The sequence below is a fragment of the Pocillopora verrucosa genome, chromosome 10 (genome assembly GCF_036669915.1).
Source record: "Pocillopora verrucosa isolate sample1 chromosome 10, ASM3666991v2, whole genome shotgun sequence".
NCBI lineage: Eukaryota > Metazoa > Cnidaria > Anthozoa > Scleractinia > Pocilloporidae > Pocillopora > Pocillopora verrucosa.
The window spans coordinates 5,137,094-5,153,495 of NC_089321.1; the positions used below are offsets into that span (position 1 = coordinate 5,137,094).

A 16,402-nucleotide genomic window follows, 5' to 3' on the forward strand; every position below is an offset into this window, starting at 1 on the left:
ATGTAGAGATATTTTGCAAATCCGAAAAAATATTTAGAATCGATATCTTTCACACAAATCGCTTTTGAAAGGTTTGTCAAATCGAGAAATCAATTTCAAATCCTGGTTTCATTCATAGATCCACAAATAACTTTCATGAAAATCAATAATAGGTTACAATTCAAGAATCTTTCCAAAATCCAGAAGTTTCGTAAATCGAGAAAAATATTTTTGTCACTTGACACGCGCTAGTAGTCAGCACTGTGTCACGATACAGCACATCTTGTCGACGCACTAAGTTGAACTAAGTCGACTTGGAGTCACTACGCAAACGTATTAAACTGTACCAAGTGTATTGCGATTTTCTGCCAAAAATGTGGGAAAAAATTTGCGAGCAATGAACTATTCTGCCGTCGATGTGGAACTTAAAAGAGACACGAACAGAAAAATGAGTTGCACGGTTCGTCAGATGAGAGATCTGACAATGAACATTAGTTTGAAAGAGGATTTCGTTATGATACTATTATTCTGTTTTTAGAAAAAGAAATGATGAAGGGCCTTCGATTTCATGTTTAATTATTTCCCGAACTTCGTGCTCTGAATGGCTTCGTTTCTCCTTCTCAAACCAAACTCACGCAACCTTTTCTTAAGAGTCCTCAAGTTCATGGAAACACCATGGTATTTTTCTAAAAATGGAACAATACATACAATTTAAATTGTTTTTCTGAAAAACACGGCCCAGGGCTTCATTTGCGACATTTCAATGTTTCTTTCGTGCGTCCAGTATGATATCACTGACTCATCGGGTGGTCCACAGGTAGCTGTGTATTGTAACTGGTTCACGGTCCGCTGGTGTCTTTATTTTGAAAACACTGAAAATTTGCATTAACCTGGCTTGTGTTTTGTGTCCTGTCATCAGTTGATATATTTGCACGGAGTTGCTGGTTAGTGTTTATTTAATTTACCTGCGGTTCAGCGTACAAAGAAACGGGAAAAAACCAGAATGGTTACCAAAGAATGCAAAATTAGAGAGCCGGTAAGTTGATTCATTTGGCTGGTGGAAAGCTTTTGCATTTGTAATCGCGTTTCAAGAACTGACACAGGACGAAATCACATGTTTCCGTATTTCTGAAACGTGGCGGAAACATGCAACTCCATGTTTCCGTTATGTTTACGTCTTACGTCTACGTAAACGTTGTATACGCAGCAACGGAAACGCGAGAAAACGTCACGAAACCGGTAACGGAAACACAGGTTATCCGTCGTGTTTCCGGAACGGTTTAACATGTTTCTGCCACGTTTCCGTTTACGGATTCTTGCAATTTCGTCCTGTGTGAAAGATTCAGTGGTCCTTGGTTTCCCAGAAACTGTGGGTGATCTAAAGATTGTACACACCGTATTACTGCATCGCTTTATTACAAAGGTCGATCGAAAATATACAGATAACAATTTCCTGGCAAAATATTTTTAATCTTATTACCATGAAATCATGTATGTTCTCCATTCCTCGATCGAAGTGAAGCGCCTGGCTGGCCGATCTGAGCTTGTGGTTGACTTACCGAAACACTTTTGGCGATGATTTGTGATGTGAAGATCTGAGGGTCTGTCCGCGATTCCTAACTATCATGGACTATTAACAAAAAAAAACCCTAGCAGTTCACGTTTAGTGATCAAGTTTAAAACTGTAACAATGAAGTAAGATGAAAGGGAAGAAAACAGAGGGTAACGTGATTTCATTCTAATTCTCTGTTCGGATGAGTTACTTAAATGTTTTCTTGCCCTGCGGCATAAGTGATCAGATAGCTGTCGTCACGAAAGCTAAGACAGAAGACCTAAGACCGAAGACCACTCGAACGACTGGTTCAGGATTTGGGTTTTCGCACTTGAAAAACACTCCAAAACTAAGACCCCTATTTGAATTCACGGCTAATTACAGCGCAATTAAATAACCAAACACTTGAATACAGTTCGAGTCACGACTTTAAAAAATCTCACCATAATTCAATTCAGTCCTTAACACTCAGTTACTTACCATATACGTTAGAGAATTCTCTCCATACGCCGCGTTTCGAGCGAAAGGCCGTTTTGACTATCATGCAAGAAAATTTTGCTTTTACGGAAAAATAACATCAAAAGACCCCTCAAAAATGCATTCTGAACATCGAGCGCTGTTACATGGCCCCCTTTTTTATAGCTGCGATACGTCCGTCACATGATCAGTTGCTTGACGGCTGTATGGGTTTTCAATCGTCTTCCAATGCCGTTTATATATCATTGTGGGTACTTTTATTTCTCCAAGTGCGGCTATTCTGGGGAAATCTGCGTCCCTACAGCCACTCCTTTTTTCTTGAGCTTTACCTAACAGTCTTTTGATGCCATGCATATATACTACTGGGCGGAGAGAAGTGCTCTTGAGAGTCAGGTTCATGCTCAAACCCAGATCTTTCATTCCGCAGGGTAATTTAGTATAATCAGCTGAGTTGATAACGTAAATTGAATCGCTCTGACAAAGGGTTAACGCTCGAAACGTCAACTTTTGAATACTTTCCGGCGGCCAATTATCAACTCAGTTAATGATAGTAAATTACCCTGTTATACTCTCCTACGGATGCAGCCCCACAGTTTCTTTAGAAACTTACCCCCTTTATCATTGCGTTCCATAGTACAGCGCACGTTTGCATGTGACCGCGAAAACGAGCTGTAAAACCAAGAAAGGTATGAGAAGCGAAAATGGAGAAAAGTATTCGGTCCATTTCAGAGAACAGCTTAGCAGGAGACTGCAAGCTAACGAGTCTCTCGTGGATCTCAAAATGAAAGCTTGTTTATCTTAAATATCGCCGCTTGAATTGCCTATCTTTACTAAGGTAATCTTTAAACTGAAACTCTTATTAATGTATAAATCACCTGTAGATTTCCTTATTGTTTAGTTGCGTTTTTTCTTCTCTCAAGGATAATCTTAAGATGCAGGCATTCTACAGACTAACAAATCCAGATGGTCCTGACGGGCTAAGTGTAATACAAGCCTTAGTTATGAAAGGTGATTTGTCCACGACGGAAACGATTCTGAGGTTTAGCCCGAGCAGCCTTGATATTTCCATAGCACTTCTTACGGCAGGTACAGCGGACTTCCTCATATCTCGCATGCTCGCATACGTTAATTTATCCCCGGTGGCCTGTTCTCCTGACAAACTTCCTACAGAGGAAAATTCCAGTAGTGATGCTGTATTGCACGTTTTGAACAAAACCGTGAAAAAGTTCCAAAATATATCTCTTTTACGCGAAGTTGTCAGCAAAGGAAGTCTGAGCCAGTTACAAAAAGTCCTTGCTGGATGTAAAAAATTCAAAGAGGACAGGAAAAGTTGTCTCGAGAAAACAGACCAGCGAGGCAGGACACTTCTTATGTCGGCATGTGCGTCTGGTAAGTCCGAGGTTGTGGAGTTTCTCCTTGCTAATGGAGCAAGAGTGGACGCCAGAGACAACAAACAAAGGACAGCTCTGCACTTTTCGGTTGCTAACAACTCTCTTGATGTGGTGATGCTCCTGGTTCGATCGGGTGCTCGGATTTACGACGAAGACGACGGTGGACTTATGTCACTTCATTACGCTTCTCAAAATGGCCGAAATAAACTCGTCTTTTTTCTCATCGAACATGGATGCGATGTGAATCATCCCACAGGTGACACCTATGAAGATACGGAAAGAAGCCTAACAGGCTCCACAGCCCTACATTTCGCAGCGCAAAATGGACACAACGAGACGATACTTCTCCTACTAAGAAAGGGTGCTAAGGTTGATAGCGTTAATTTGAATGGTCAAACCCCACTTATGTTGGCAGCTAAACGCGGTCATGTGACTACTGTGGAACTACTTCTGCGTAGAGGAGCTGATATTAATGCCAGCGATGTCTATCAAAACACCGTCCTGGAAATCGCAGTCCTAGCTAAGACATTGTGTGTGGCTAAGCTGCTAATTCAACGTGGAATCAATACAGATGGTTTTGTTCGATCAATGTCCTGCGAGCGCTTACTCACTGACGCGATAAGTGGCGGAGACAGAGATCTATTACAAACTCTCATAAACGTGCAAGATTCAGTTAAGGAGAAACTTCAGGAGATTCGTGTTAGTCCATGGGACAAGACGTTGCTGCATGTAGCGGCGGAAACTAAGGGCAATTCTCAAGTCATTGATCTGCTCACCGAGATATTTCCTGAAGCATGACGAGCTTTGCTCAAGAAAAGAATTCACACCAGGGATGCGTAAAATGATCCATAGGCTTGTCAAAGTAAAGCGAGTGGGTTCAATTAGCAGGTGAAAGTAAGGTGTTTGGCTTCGAGCGTGAAATTAATTGAAGTTAACAATTAAAATGTAAACAGGCGCGAGGATCCGCGCGGCTTGCGCGTTAGGAGTGCTACGTAAATTTAGGACTCTCTTGCACAATTTTCTCTTCAGAAATAACTACGCATTCATGGTGTGAATGGCAATTTTCATAATTGTAGAATGATTCAGCGATAAGAACAGCTTAGCTAAGCCGTAGTGTGTCATGGCATTTGAGGATAGCCTGATTGTAGTGCGTGACATGACTATCAAGTAACAGTTGTTGCACCCAGCATGTTTTGTCCGTGATCTACAGATCTATTGGTTTGTGACGCAAAGAGCGATTATCTGTTCTGTCACGACAATACCAAAATTAAATTGTGTTAGCCAACTTATATTTCACTCTGATCAGACCTTTGACTCTAAGTCAGCATGGAGGCCGGTGAGCCGCTCGGTAAGGACCTTGTTTTCAAGAGAGATTTCGACTGCAGTATGTTCTGGAGATACAAGAGTATCATTTAACACTTGAAACGATTGGGTAGATATTTTGATAATACTTTTCTGGCGTCCATACTAAGGAGCTCTTTCAGTATAAAATATCATTTTAGTAAGTCCCAATTATCAGGTAAGCGCGGGAACTTATCCCGCGAAAATTCTGTGCGAAGGTACGAGTGTATTCGGCGGTATCTGCGAAAAGGGGCCATTGTTCTTTCCTTAAGGTAAGGTCTTAACTGTGTATTACTTCGCGAGGAAGAAATTCTACTCGCTGGCCTGTCCAATTTGGCTTTTAGGTAAGGTTTTATGCCTGATAATTTCTGTCTAGAGCTATATGATGACGCGCGATAAATCTCGCTGCTTAATAACCTTTGAGCGGAAAATGATAATGCACAAACCATTTAACTGATCAGCAAAGCAAGGTTTACCTTTACTTCTGTGCTTTCGAAGCAATAGAAGGAATTATTTCTGTGATAGTCAGGTGACAGATGCTTAAAATCACATGGTGTATAATCCAACTGTTGAAACCTAACATGAGCCAGATGAACTAATTACGGAATGAACCCTGACATCAGAGCTCAAATATTCCTTCCCTATAAGATGACGCACTCTTAGCAGGTTAGTGTGTTTTCTTACTAATCGTACTGTACTATTTCGCAGTTTCGAAAGCAGAATCCTAAAGATGCTCTCGTTCTTTTGTTATTTCTTACCCACTCTCTCGGGTAATCAGTCTTTACTTCCCTGACTTATCTCCGTGAGGGAAGAACCTTCATTTTTTTATTTTTTTCCCGGTTTTGTCATTCGTATGTGAGTTGTTGTTTTCTGAAGGCAGAACCTTTTCTTTTTTTTTCACCTGGTTGTCTCTCTTGGGTAGTCAGTCCTATTTGGGCTGTTGTTATCTGAAGGCTGAACCTTTCCCTTTTTTTCACCTGGTTCTGTCTCTCTTGGGTAGTCAGTCCTCTTTGGGCTGTAGTTATCTGAAGGCAGAACCTTTCCCTTTTTTTCACCTGGTTCTGTCTCTCTTGGGTAGTGAGTCCTATTTGGGCTGTTGTTATCTGAAGGCAGAACCTTTCCCTTTTTTCACCTGGTTCTGTCTCTCTTGGGTAGTCAGTCCTATTTGGGCTGTTGTTATCTGAAGGCAGAACCTTTCCTTTTTTTTCCACCTGGTTCTGTTTCTCTTGGGTAGTCAGTCCTATTTGGGCTGTTGTTATCTGAAGGCAGAACCTTTCCCTTTTTTTCACCTGGTTCTGTCTCTCTTGGGTAGTCAGTCCTATTTGGGCTGTAGTTATCTGAAGGCAGAACGTTTCCCTTTTTTTCACCTGGTTCTGTCTCTCTTGGGTAGTCAGTCCTATTTGGGCTGTTGTTATCTGAAGGCAGAACCTTTCCCTTTTTTTCACCTGGTTCTGTCTCTCTTGGGTAGTGAGTCCTATTTGGGCTGTTGTTATCTGAAGGCAGAACCTTTCCCTTTTTTCACCTGGTTCTGTCTCTCTTGGGTAGTCAGTCCTATTTGGGCTGTTGTTATCTGAAGGCAGAACCTTTCCTTTTTTTTTCCACCTGGTTCTGTCTCTCTTGGGTAGTCAGTCCTATTTGGGCTGTTGTTATCTGAAGGCAGAACTTTTCCCTTTTTTCACCTGGTTCTGTCTCTCTTGGGTAGTCAGTCCTATTTGGGCTGTTGTTATCTGAAGGCAGAACCTTTCCCTTTCTTCCACCTGGTTCTGTCTCTCTTGGGTAGTCAGTCCTATTTGGGCTGTAGTTATCTGAAGGCAGAACCTTTCCCTTTTTTTCACCTGGTTCTGTCTCTCTTGGGTAGTCAGTCCTATTTGGGCTGTTGTTATCTGAAGGCAGAACCTTTCCTTTTTTTTCCACCTGGTTCTGTCTCTCTTGGGTAGTCAGTCCTATTTGGGCTGTTGTTATCTGAAGGCAGAACCTTTCCCTTTTTTTCACCTGGTTCTGTCTCTCTTGGGTAGTCAGTCCTATTTGGGCTGTAGTTATCTGAAGGCAGAACGTTTCCCTTTTTTTCACCTGGTTCTGTCTCTCTTGGGTAGTCAGTCCTATTTGGGCTGTTGTTATCTGAAGGCAGAACCTTTCCCTTTTTTTCACCTGGTTCTGTCTCTCTTGGGTAGTCAGTCCTATTTGGGCTGTTGTTATCTGAAGGCAGAACCTTTCCTTTTTTTTTCACCTGGTTCTGTCTCTCTTGGGCAGTCAGTTCTATTTGGACTGTTGTTATCTGAAGGCAAAATCGTGCCTTTTTTTATTTTGTTCTGTCTCTCCTTGGGAGTTGTTTCAATTTAGACTGTGTGTTTTCATCTTATGACAAACTAATTTTGAGTATGAATTGCGACATAATTGAATTTACTTGTCTTAATTTTTTTTCCTTTGCAGATTTCATTGAACGTTAACCGCGAAAAGTCGTGATGAAAAAGCAATGTTTGTTTTTCTAAAAAAAGATAATTTTCCTGTTGAGATGACTAACCAAATAAGTGCACGTTCCGTTGACTGGTAATTTTTACGTCGATGTTGTGTTTGCCTTGGTGGTGTCTGTCCTCAAATCCCGTGATGTTTCAATTAAAAATAAATAACGAGTTTAGGAATAAAATTACCAACGAGTAAAATACCTCTTCTCGTAACATATTAAATTGTATTTACATTTCCAACTCTTGCTTCAGACACGAGATGTAAAATCCGTCATAGATTTCTTTAACCTTGCAAAACGTAATGGTTTAAAAGATTCCAACTTTCTGACCTGGACTGGTGTTCGTTGCGCAGTACCAAGTCATCTAAGAATTCGATGCCACGAAATTAAGAAAGATCATGTCAGATCACTGCAATTTAAAATCGGTGATAAAATCTTTGATCCAGCACTTAGCAAGTCTAGGGATTTCTACGGTTTGCTTATATCCAGTAAGGCGACAGAGTCCAGAGGCTTCACAAAGTTGAAATCTAAATTTTCTATTGATGATGCGGAAACAAAAAAGGCCTTCTCATTAATAAGGTCCTGTATCTGTGAGACATATGTGCAATGCTTTCAATTTAAAATACTAAATGACATTTTATTCACAAATTCCCGCTTAGCTAAGATAGGTTTAATACAAAGCGATCTTTGCACTTTTTGCAATACTAGTGCGGAAACAATTGATCACTTATTCTTTTACTGTGTTTACTCACATGCATTTTGGGAAGAATTTGAATCTTATTGGATCGCTATAGCCAAAGAACAAAGGAAACTTGAGTTAAAGACTATTTTAATTGGTGTCACAGATACTAATTGTTCTTTATTTAATTACTTAATCGTTTTAGGTAAGCTACATTTATGGAATTGCCGTAGGAATAATAGTCTTCCTTTTTTCCCTTCGTATAAGGAACTAGTTAAAAGAAAATATGAAACTGAATGTCACATTGCGGCTAAGTTTAATGATAGGAAGATGCTAGAGGCTAAATGGAAACCCATTTTGAATTATAATTTAATAGATACATAGGTGTGTAAGCGAAAAAAAAAAACTGTAAAAAGTAGGGTAAGAATTGCAGTCTAAGGAAGTATTATATAGTAAGTAGAATAAGTAACGTCTTGTAGGTGGTATTGTAAGTAGTGTTCGTATTGTTTTGTAAAGTAGTGTTCTTCGTGTTGCAATTAAAAAAAAGTTATCTAAAAAAAAAAAAAAAAAAAAAAAAAAAAAAAAAAAACCGTCATAGATTGTAAAAGAGATTTGTGAGTAAAGAACTTTTTCTACTTGTCCTTTTTTATTTCCTCGCAGCCTTTTACAAGAGGTTCGCTGTGTTCGCAGTGGCGCGCCAGGAAACTCCAGCAGGAAAATTTTTTTAAAGATTTTACTCCTTTAACGATCTCTTTAAAGTATATTACTCCCTTAGCATTTAGCCAATTATATGGTTGCGGCGGAGGGTGCAAAAAAACTCCGTTATATATTTCTTTACAGGCCAATATTATCGGAAAAAAACCCAAACAAACAAACAAAATGAGGTCTGTTGCGCTGTGTGATCCATGAGTGTTCTCATCGCGGTTAGGGCTTGCTGTTGCTTGCGGTATTATTTTCCGGAGTGGACATACCATTACTACATTTTTGTTAGCGTTTAAAAATCGGAAATACATGGTTCATGGTTCAACTCTTAACGACTGTCGAGTTGTGTGTATCAATAGAGTGGGTCAGCAAATTTGCATTCTATGTTGCGCAAGGGGCAAGAGAAAATGGTTGACTCCCCGCGAGTGAAGCTGACGCTCCAGGTCGATTTCGATCCATTATTATCCTTCGTAAACAAAATTTCGATCATGTAGTTAAATTATAAAATTTCTTTGGCTTACATTGAGCGCTTTAAAGTAAACTTGAGTTGTTAGTTCCACGCGAGGGTTTAACCTTGAAAAATGCAATCACGCGAGTGAAGCTGACATTAACGCGTGTCCCTATCTGGAAAACATTCGTATTGTGACAAGAAGGGTCTACTTTAAGGTTTTGGGTTACTCTCGCCATGCAATTTGGACGCCGAAAAGTGCCAAAAAAGTAATTACTGAAAATTCATCCGCAACACCTCGGTCGTTCTGAGGGCGCGAAGTCAGTTCTTCTCTTACAGTTAATAATTGCCAGGCGGATCTCAGATCCGCCGTAGCCTCATTTGCATAAATTCTTTTGGTGAGCAAAGCTCGTCATGAAATGTGAAGACTCCGCGGGGGAAGACGCCGTTGCATTGCGCAGCGGATGTGAACATCGCCAGGAAACTTCTGGAGACTGGAGCCAAAGTTAACGAAACGTAAGTAAAAGCTCATCTTGATTGTTTCTATTAAAGCGTGCCAGATAAGAAATATTAGAACAAGAGGTATGAAAGAGGTACTGACTCGGCGGAGAGACCTCATAGGTCCTACTCTCGTACTATATAGTAGCTTATAAAGAAGACATAGAAGTATCAATGAAGGAGAGGGTGGTGGAGGGGGGGGGGGGGGTTAGATTGTGACAGGAAAAGCTGGCCTGAACGTATGGTAATCACCAGCAGAATCTACCTCAAATGACCGTGCAGGCAACATGCATTAAACATCATTCATTAATAGGGCGGGTTAGCATCGCACAAACTGAACAGATGATCTAAATAAAATGCTCGGGAATTTGAATTAATCGATTAGAGTAAAATGCTCGTTTGAGCTCTCTTTACGACAGATAAGATCCGATGGATTATGATTCTTCTTTCCTTCTTTTTTTTCCCGGAAGTTGTCAACCTAAGAAGTTCATTATTTAATGATAGTGGTCAGTTTTTCGGTTCTTGGCATCAGAGCCTTTTAAGAAAACTTCTAACAAAATATAATCAGACTGATTTTAAAAATCTGCTGTTCCAGATGTCGCCTGTCAGTAGAAGCAGAGGAGCAAACACCCTCGTTGCATGCAAACAATGCCTGAGTTATACTATTTATCTCTACAGTGATCAATTTGGAGAGACACCCGCCATGGCCGCCGCGAGGAACAATCATTGGGACGTAGTGGAATTTCTCATCATATACAACAGTTGCGTCACAAATACAGCAAACAAGTTTGGTCAAACCTTGCAGAGTATGGCCACGCTTTGGGAAGCTCCTTCTTCGGTGAAAAAACTTCTCCAAGCCCAGTTGTAGGTTATCCGATGTTGGAGAAGGTGATTGAGTATAGTTCTGCGAAGAGAACTCCGGCATTATCCAGTAGATGAATACGACGAAAATTAGGATGATACCTATATACAAAAACACACACCATCCAAATTCTCCGGCCATACAAGAAATACTGGCGATGCGAGACTACCAATTTCACCCAAAAAATAATTCATGATGTTCAAGGTTAACAATTAAAACGCCACACCACAATGGGCAGCTCAAACTCTTATCTCCCGTGGACTTTAATAAAAAAAAAACCTGCACAGCGTTCTACATATACCAGGCTAGGTTCAAAAGATTGATTTTAAATTAATGCGTTAGGAAAAAGAAGCCAAAGAGGAAGTAAAGAAGCTCGGTTGTTTAGATGCAATCTCTCTTTTGACCAATCGAACACCTGGACAAAAACCGTCAGCTGACACTTCGTCTCTGCAAATTCCTCTGCATCAACCTGTGAACAGACTGTAAAAGAAGCAGAAATTTACATTGTAATCCATTATTTCGTAAGGTTTTTGTGAGGATTTATTCATTAGGCATCCTTTCAGAAGAATTTAATCACATAAAAACATGTTTGCACTTCGATTGAACGATCACAAATTACGCGGCAATGACTAGACATTTTAGATATGTGTGTCGATAATCATGCAATTTCACTATAACTAATGATTGGCTAAAGCTCATTCAGCTAAATTATCATGAACCTTTTCGCTCCACCTCAGGCGACTGCATCGTCTGAAGCAGACTACATGTTGTAGAATACAACATCTTGTGGTCAGGAGAGCGCCGATTCATTTTGGTAGAGAATTAATCGCAAGATAAAAGATAACAATTTCCTATTTTAAACACAGTTGTAACTCTTTTTGATGAATGACGTTGATGTTTGCCAGCAGGATATCCATTCGACTGACTCAGTGACTGACCGACTCACTGATTGAACGGGTGGGTTATAACTCTGTTATAACTCCCTGCTGAGTTGTTGACGGACTAAATAACTTTCTAGGTGAATGAAAGGCTGATTGACTAACTTAAAGACTGATTGGTTGACAGAGTGAATGTTTAGTTGATTTTTTGACTCTGATTGGATACCCAACCTTCGGCAACGGAGTGGTTCCTGTTACGCAATTAGTTCTGATTATTTAATGATAGCCTACATTGTAGCTTCTGCGCATGATTTTTTTTACCTTCTTGTCCAGCTGTTTGTCATCAGTTTTGTTTCCACTCGTGCCTCTAAGTTAATGAAACGAATGTTGGAAAACTTAAAAAAAAAATATCGACATGATTGTTGTAATGTGTTGTAACGCTTATAATTGGAAATTCCACTTTCTGTGCAGTTTGATCGGTAAAATATATGTTTCCCATAATTTTGTTCAATCTGTCGTGTTGCTCTTTTTTTGTGTATTGTCTCTACTAGATAAACAACGTGTTACTCAAATGTGTACAGACATTGCCGTATGAAAAGGGGTCGAAAGTGATAAATAAAAACAAAACTATTTTAACCGCGCGTTGCAGCGTACGATCAAAATCTTTTTCACAGGGAGGGGGTGACTCACTCTTAAAGAGAAGTATGCTGTGAAAACCATGTTATATAAATTCAATACTGCGTATCGATATTTAATCCTGACCGTTCAAAGATTGTCTCCAAATGAGCTCAAAACTCGATTTCGGAATCCGCAATTTGAAACTGCTCAGACAGTATCCTGTGCAAAATTAAAAATGGCGACTTCCTGTAGTCGAAATTGAGCGCATTTGGGAAAAATTTTTTAACAGGTTTATTCCCATCATGAAATCTCAATACGTGATCAGTGTCGTAATTTCATTGGTTGTTTTTACCAATGAATCTCCACCGTTCTTATACCTCTTCTCGGCTTCCTTGCTGTTATTCGTCTTGTGCACTGCAGGCGTTCGTTGAATTTTGTTCAAGCTGCCGACAATTTTATTTATAGTTCTAATTTGATTGGCCTTTTGTGCCCAAAGAGATGCTTTCCTTGTTGGTTCTTTGAGAGGAGTTAAGGCTCGCTCGTATAGCAAGGTGTACAACGGTATATTCTTTAGACGCTGGGCTCGAAAACACAGCTTGGCGAGAGCACCATTTCGCAAGAGATCGTCTGTTTCAGTACTCCTGTGGTTAAAAATTTGATAAAAATCGAACTTGCTCAGCTCGTAAACGTGCAAGGTTTCAATACACTCCACGCTCGCACAGTACGTTGGGAAATTCATTATAACCTCAATGTCACCGATGACGTCGTTTGGACCTGTAGTTGTCACAGGTACTTCTCTCTGTCTCAAAAGCGTCTCTACGGCAACGTATCCAAACTCCTGCATGTACTTTCGTCTGTTGATGACCGAAAGAGGGCGACTAGGATCCAGTTTCTTATTGTGTATGTATTCCCTGTCACAGCTAATGGTCTTCCGACCTGAGGATTTCTCCTTGCTTCTCGAAGTTGCTTTCATTGCTTCATACTGGGTCCTGCTGATGCGCAGGTCTGCTATGACTTTTCCCCATCCACTACAAACGAAGAAAAGGCTATTGCAAACGCCTCCTTGCTTTATGAAGCGATTACCAAACTGTATCTCGCGCGGTTTTAAGTTCTCCATTAACAGGTTCTGGATAGCTGGCGTCAAATGTCGGAGAAGGGGAGACTGCTTGACGAACTCAACCTTTTTTTCCCACTCCAGCTTGTGAGCACCAAATGATCTCGCGTAAAGCGTTCTGTCTATTAGTAGCACATGCATCAGTTCGTCAGCTATAACAGTCACGTTGTATGGCGGATGTTCACATAACATGGCCCTTTCACCGAAGCTACCTCCCGCTGAAATGTGCCTAAGCTCATGGCCGACCATTGCCACACGTTCTCTTTGGCCACGCGGTATTGATACAGTGTCCTGTTGAGGTGCTCCTCCGTGGTCCTCCCTGGCATGCACTGACGCAGCTCCTTTGATAATGACCCCAAAACTGTTATGAATCAGGCAATCATCGAGAATTAGGGACAAAACCATTAGAAAGTCTTTCTTACGCACCGTTGGTTTATGGAAAGAAGTAAGTGTTATCAGACTTTATAAATAGAGTATAATACATGGGCGTGCATAGGCATGGAATTTCTCTTCAAGTTTTCAATAGTTCACGAATTGGACACGAGAATAGAAATTCCATATCTTCAAGCAACCATGTATTATTGTGTTCATTATATAAATACAATAGCCCTTTACTGACAAGAAAGTCGACTTCATTAATGAATGAAAATAAATGAATTGATAATCCCCGAATAATTAATGGAAAAAAATAGGATTCACAAGCCCCGAAAAGAAGTTGCAAAGTGCGTAGACGATAAGACTCAAGATAAAAAATGCGTTGAATCATTACAAAATCAAATAATGGGCGTATTTTTCAATTTACAAAATTCTCAGTTATTGACTTTGTCCGTACCGAAATAAGAAATCTATAAAGGTAACTGGCCAAACTCGGCCAGTTGCAAATCTTCCAGTTGCCGATTTTCGTTCTTAGCAGCGAGAAAAGCCATTACGAAAGCCACTGATTACGTAACTTCTGGCTCTTCTTTTCCTTATTTTGGTTTTCTTTCTCTTCAAGGAAGTTTTGAACGTCACTTTCTGTAAGCGGTACGATTGTTTCAAAGACAGGAACGTTCAGTTATAACTTTCTGAGCCTGGAAGAACTGTCAGGCTGTTTTGTCACTAACACAACACTAACTAATTCATTGTTGTATTATCACCGAGTTTTTCTTACTTATTTCCTTCTTGTCCTTGCCAGATGACAACATGATCTCTTTTGAATTTCTTCAAACTAGCATTTGTGGCAATGTCCACAAGGAGATCTGTGGATTAAACAAGGTCTGATTAACAATATGGAAGGGGTAATATGCATGACTTCGCTACAACAGACTTAAATTTTGATGTTAAAAATGATACTGGAGATACAAGAGAAGATATTCTCTCGCGTGATATAATAATGGTGATTACGATGATAACGATGATGATGATAACGATAAATATGAAAGTGCTAATTAAGTTATGAGTGATCAAAATAACGGGATTCTAAAGTTTGGTCCTGAATTCTTACACTTAAATTCACTCTTTTCCTATGTCATTCTTCGAATAAAGTAAACAATGCAATGAATGGTTCGAACCCGGGGCAACATTTACTCTGTTAGTCTGATCGTCCAAGCGAGGGTAGTGCTTAAAGGACTGTTGTCAGTAGTGGTGACCAGCGTTTCGTCAACTTCAATTCACGGAAGTCATCATCAGAGTCGAGTGAGGAGTTGTTGTCAATTGAATATATTTAAGTGCGTTTGTTCGAACTGGTTGGTTAGTTTGGCGGCCAGAGAATGTAAGGGAATGCTGTATTTATATGCCACAAGCTCTGAATATAGGAAACGATATCATGTCTCAGTTGACGATGGCTGAATGATGTTTCAATAGCGATTAATTCCCCATACTTAAAAAGTTGAGTTCTACACAGTAAAAACTGAAATCAGTGAAGTTTTTGGTCATGCGCGCGCGCAAACGTTTTCCAGAATGATGCATGGATTCAGGTGTTCTGCCCTTGATACAATTTCTTCTATTAAAAAATATATTTCATTTGAAGAGTTATCTTTGAAAAACATTGGTAGATACTTACTTACTCACCTTTTCTGAGGTTATAAAACAAAGGTGATCTCGTTCTTAGGAGAGGAAGAATCATCTTTACTTTTTCAAGAGTGCGACATTCTGGAGGGTTCAGAAGAACCCCCTCCATTAATCCCAGCATCACTTGAGTTGTGGGATCAGCTAATGCCATTTGTGGTTATTTAGGATTTTTTCCAAATAGAACTTAGATCCTAATCAACTTGTAAAAACTTCCATTGTTCTAACATTGATGCAAAAGCAAGAAATGATGGCTTGTTTTGCTTTCTATTTCAATTATTTGACGTCACCAGGTCAATTAAGAACTGTGTAGATAATTAGCTCGTAATTGTGTGAAGGCCTCCACTAACTGCTTAACGGAAACTGGTTTTTTCCAAAATGTATCATTTTGTTATCCTTCTTATTTTGACAGTTTAGTGCTGTAAACGTTGTGTGGACCACTTTTAGTCATCTGATAATTTTACCTTTAATGATTTGCAACAAATATTGATCCTTGGTGCACGATGTATCATATTTTCTTTATGATCGCTGACTGGGCCATAACTCCGGCAAACAACTCTCTTTTAATTATGAAGTGGAGACCCGTGGCCGGCTTCAAGTTTCCTCTATTGCCATAGTGTCATCAATTAACTGCTAGAATTTACCTATAACCGACTTTCGACTAAGTCTGCATATATATGTTGATGAGGCAAAAAATTTGTATTTTTGTTTGGTGAGCCACTGTAAACTGAATCGAGAAGGTTCTGTATGAAATATGTGTAAGTCTAAGGGCGATATTTTTTCGCGTTGGACTCTTTGCGTGTTTAAAGCTCATCATTTAGGTCTTTTCACCCCGTAACTAGCAAACGTTTATACTCATTGTTTCATTAGCGCCTTTTTTTGGTCTTTTTATTACCACCTTATCACCGCCTTACTGCTACTTTGCATAATTTATCGATGTACATATAGCATTAATATGCCTGTTTTCTAGTTTTTTTTGCGCTAGGCGTTTTCGCTCGACGTCCTTTTGCTTCTTTTCTTTTTTGTTATTTCTTTACATCGTTTATTATGTAACTTTAGTAATTGTTTGTTATTTTAGTTTCAACTTACGCCGTTTAGGAATTAAAGTCTATTGTACATATTTCTACATGACCTACAGTTGTTCATTTTCCTTGCCACAATTTACTTTGAAAGCATTTTGAAACTGCACTACGCGAAATTCGTTTTAACGTCGAAGGAAAGCATGATTGTTTAAAATGTTTTTCCTTTGTCAATTACGTAGAAAGTTATTAGCTGAGAAAATTATTAGCTGGTGGTTGAAATCGTGCCACAAAACTGAAAATAATCTAGTTAATTTCTTTTATGGCCGGATTATCC

The 16,402-nt window shown here is 39.7% G+C and overlaps 2 protein-coding genes across 2 annotated transcripts; one reads left to right on the forward strand and one right to left on the reverse strand.

Annotated features, from left to right (window-relative positions):
- The first annotated feature begins 944 nt into the window (after positions 1–944).
- Positions 945–10,769, forward strand: LOC131771330 (serine/threonine-protein phosphatase 6 regulatory ankyrin repeat subunit B-like). The gene is made up of 4 exons (XM_066173273.1): positions 945–1,015; positions 2,929–4,193; positions 9,448–9,546; positions 10,207–10,769. Exons 1-4 carry the CDS (start codon positions 983–985, stop codon positions 10,394–10,396), a joined length of 1,587 nt encoding a protein of 528 aa, XP_066029370.1. The 5' UTR covers positions 945–982; the 3' UTR covers positions 10,397–10,769.
- A 50-nt stretch (positions 10,770–10,819) lies between these two features.
- LOC131771329 (uncharacterized) lies at positions 10,820–15,200 on the reverse strand. Its single transcript, XM_066173560.1, has 5 exons — positions 15,050–15,200; positions 14,151–14,238; positions 12,264–13,361; positions 11,590–11,635; positions 10,820–10,870 (listed from the first exon to the last, which is right to left on the reverse strand). The coding sequence occupies exons 1-5, from the start codon at positions 15,198–15,200 to the stop codon at positions 10,820–10,822; spliced, it is 1,434 nt and encodes a 477-aa protein (XP_066029657.1).
- Between the last annotated feature and the right edge of the window lie 1,202 nt (positions 15,201–16,402).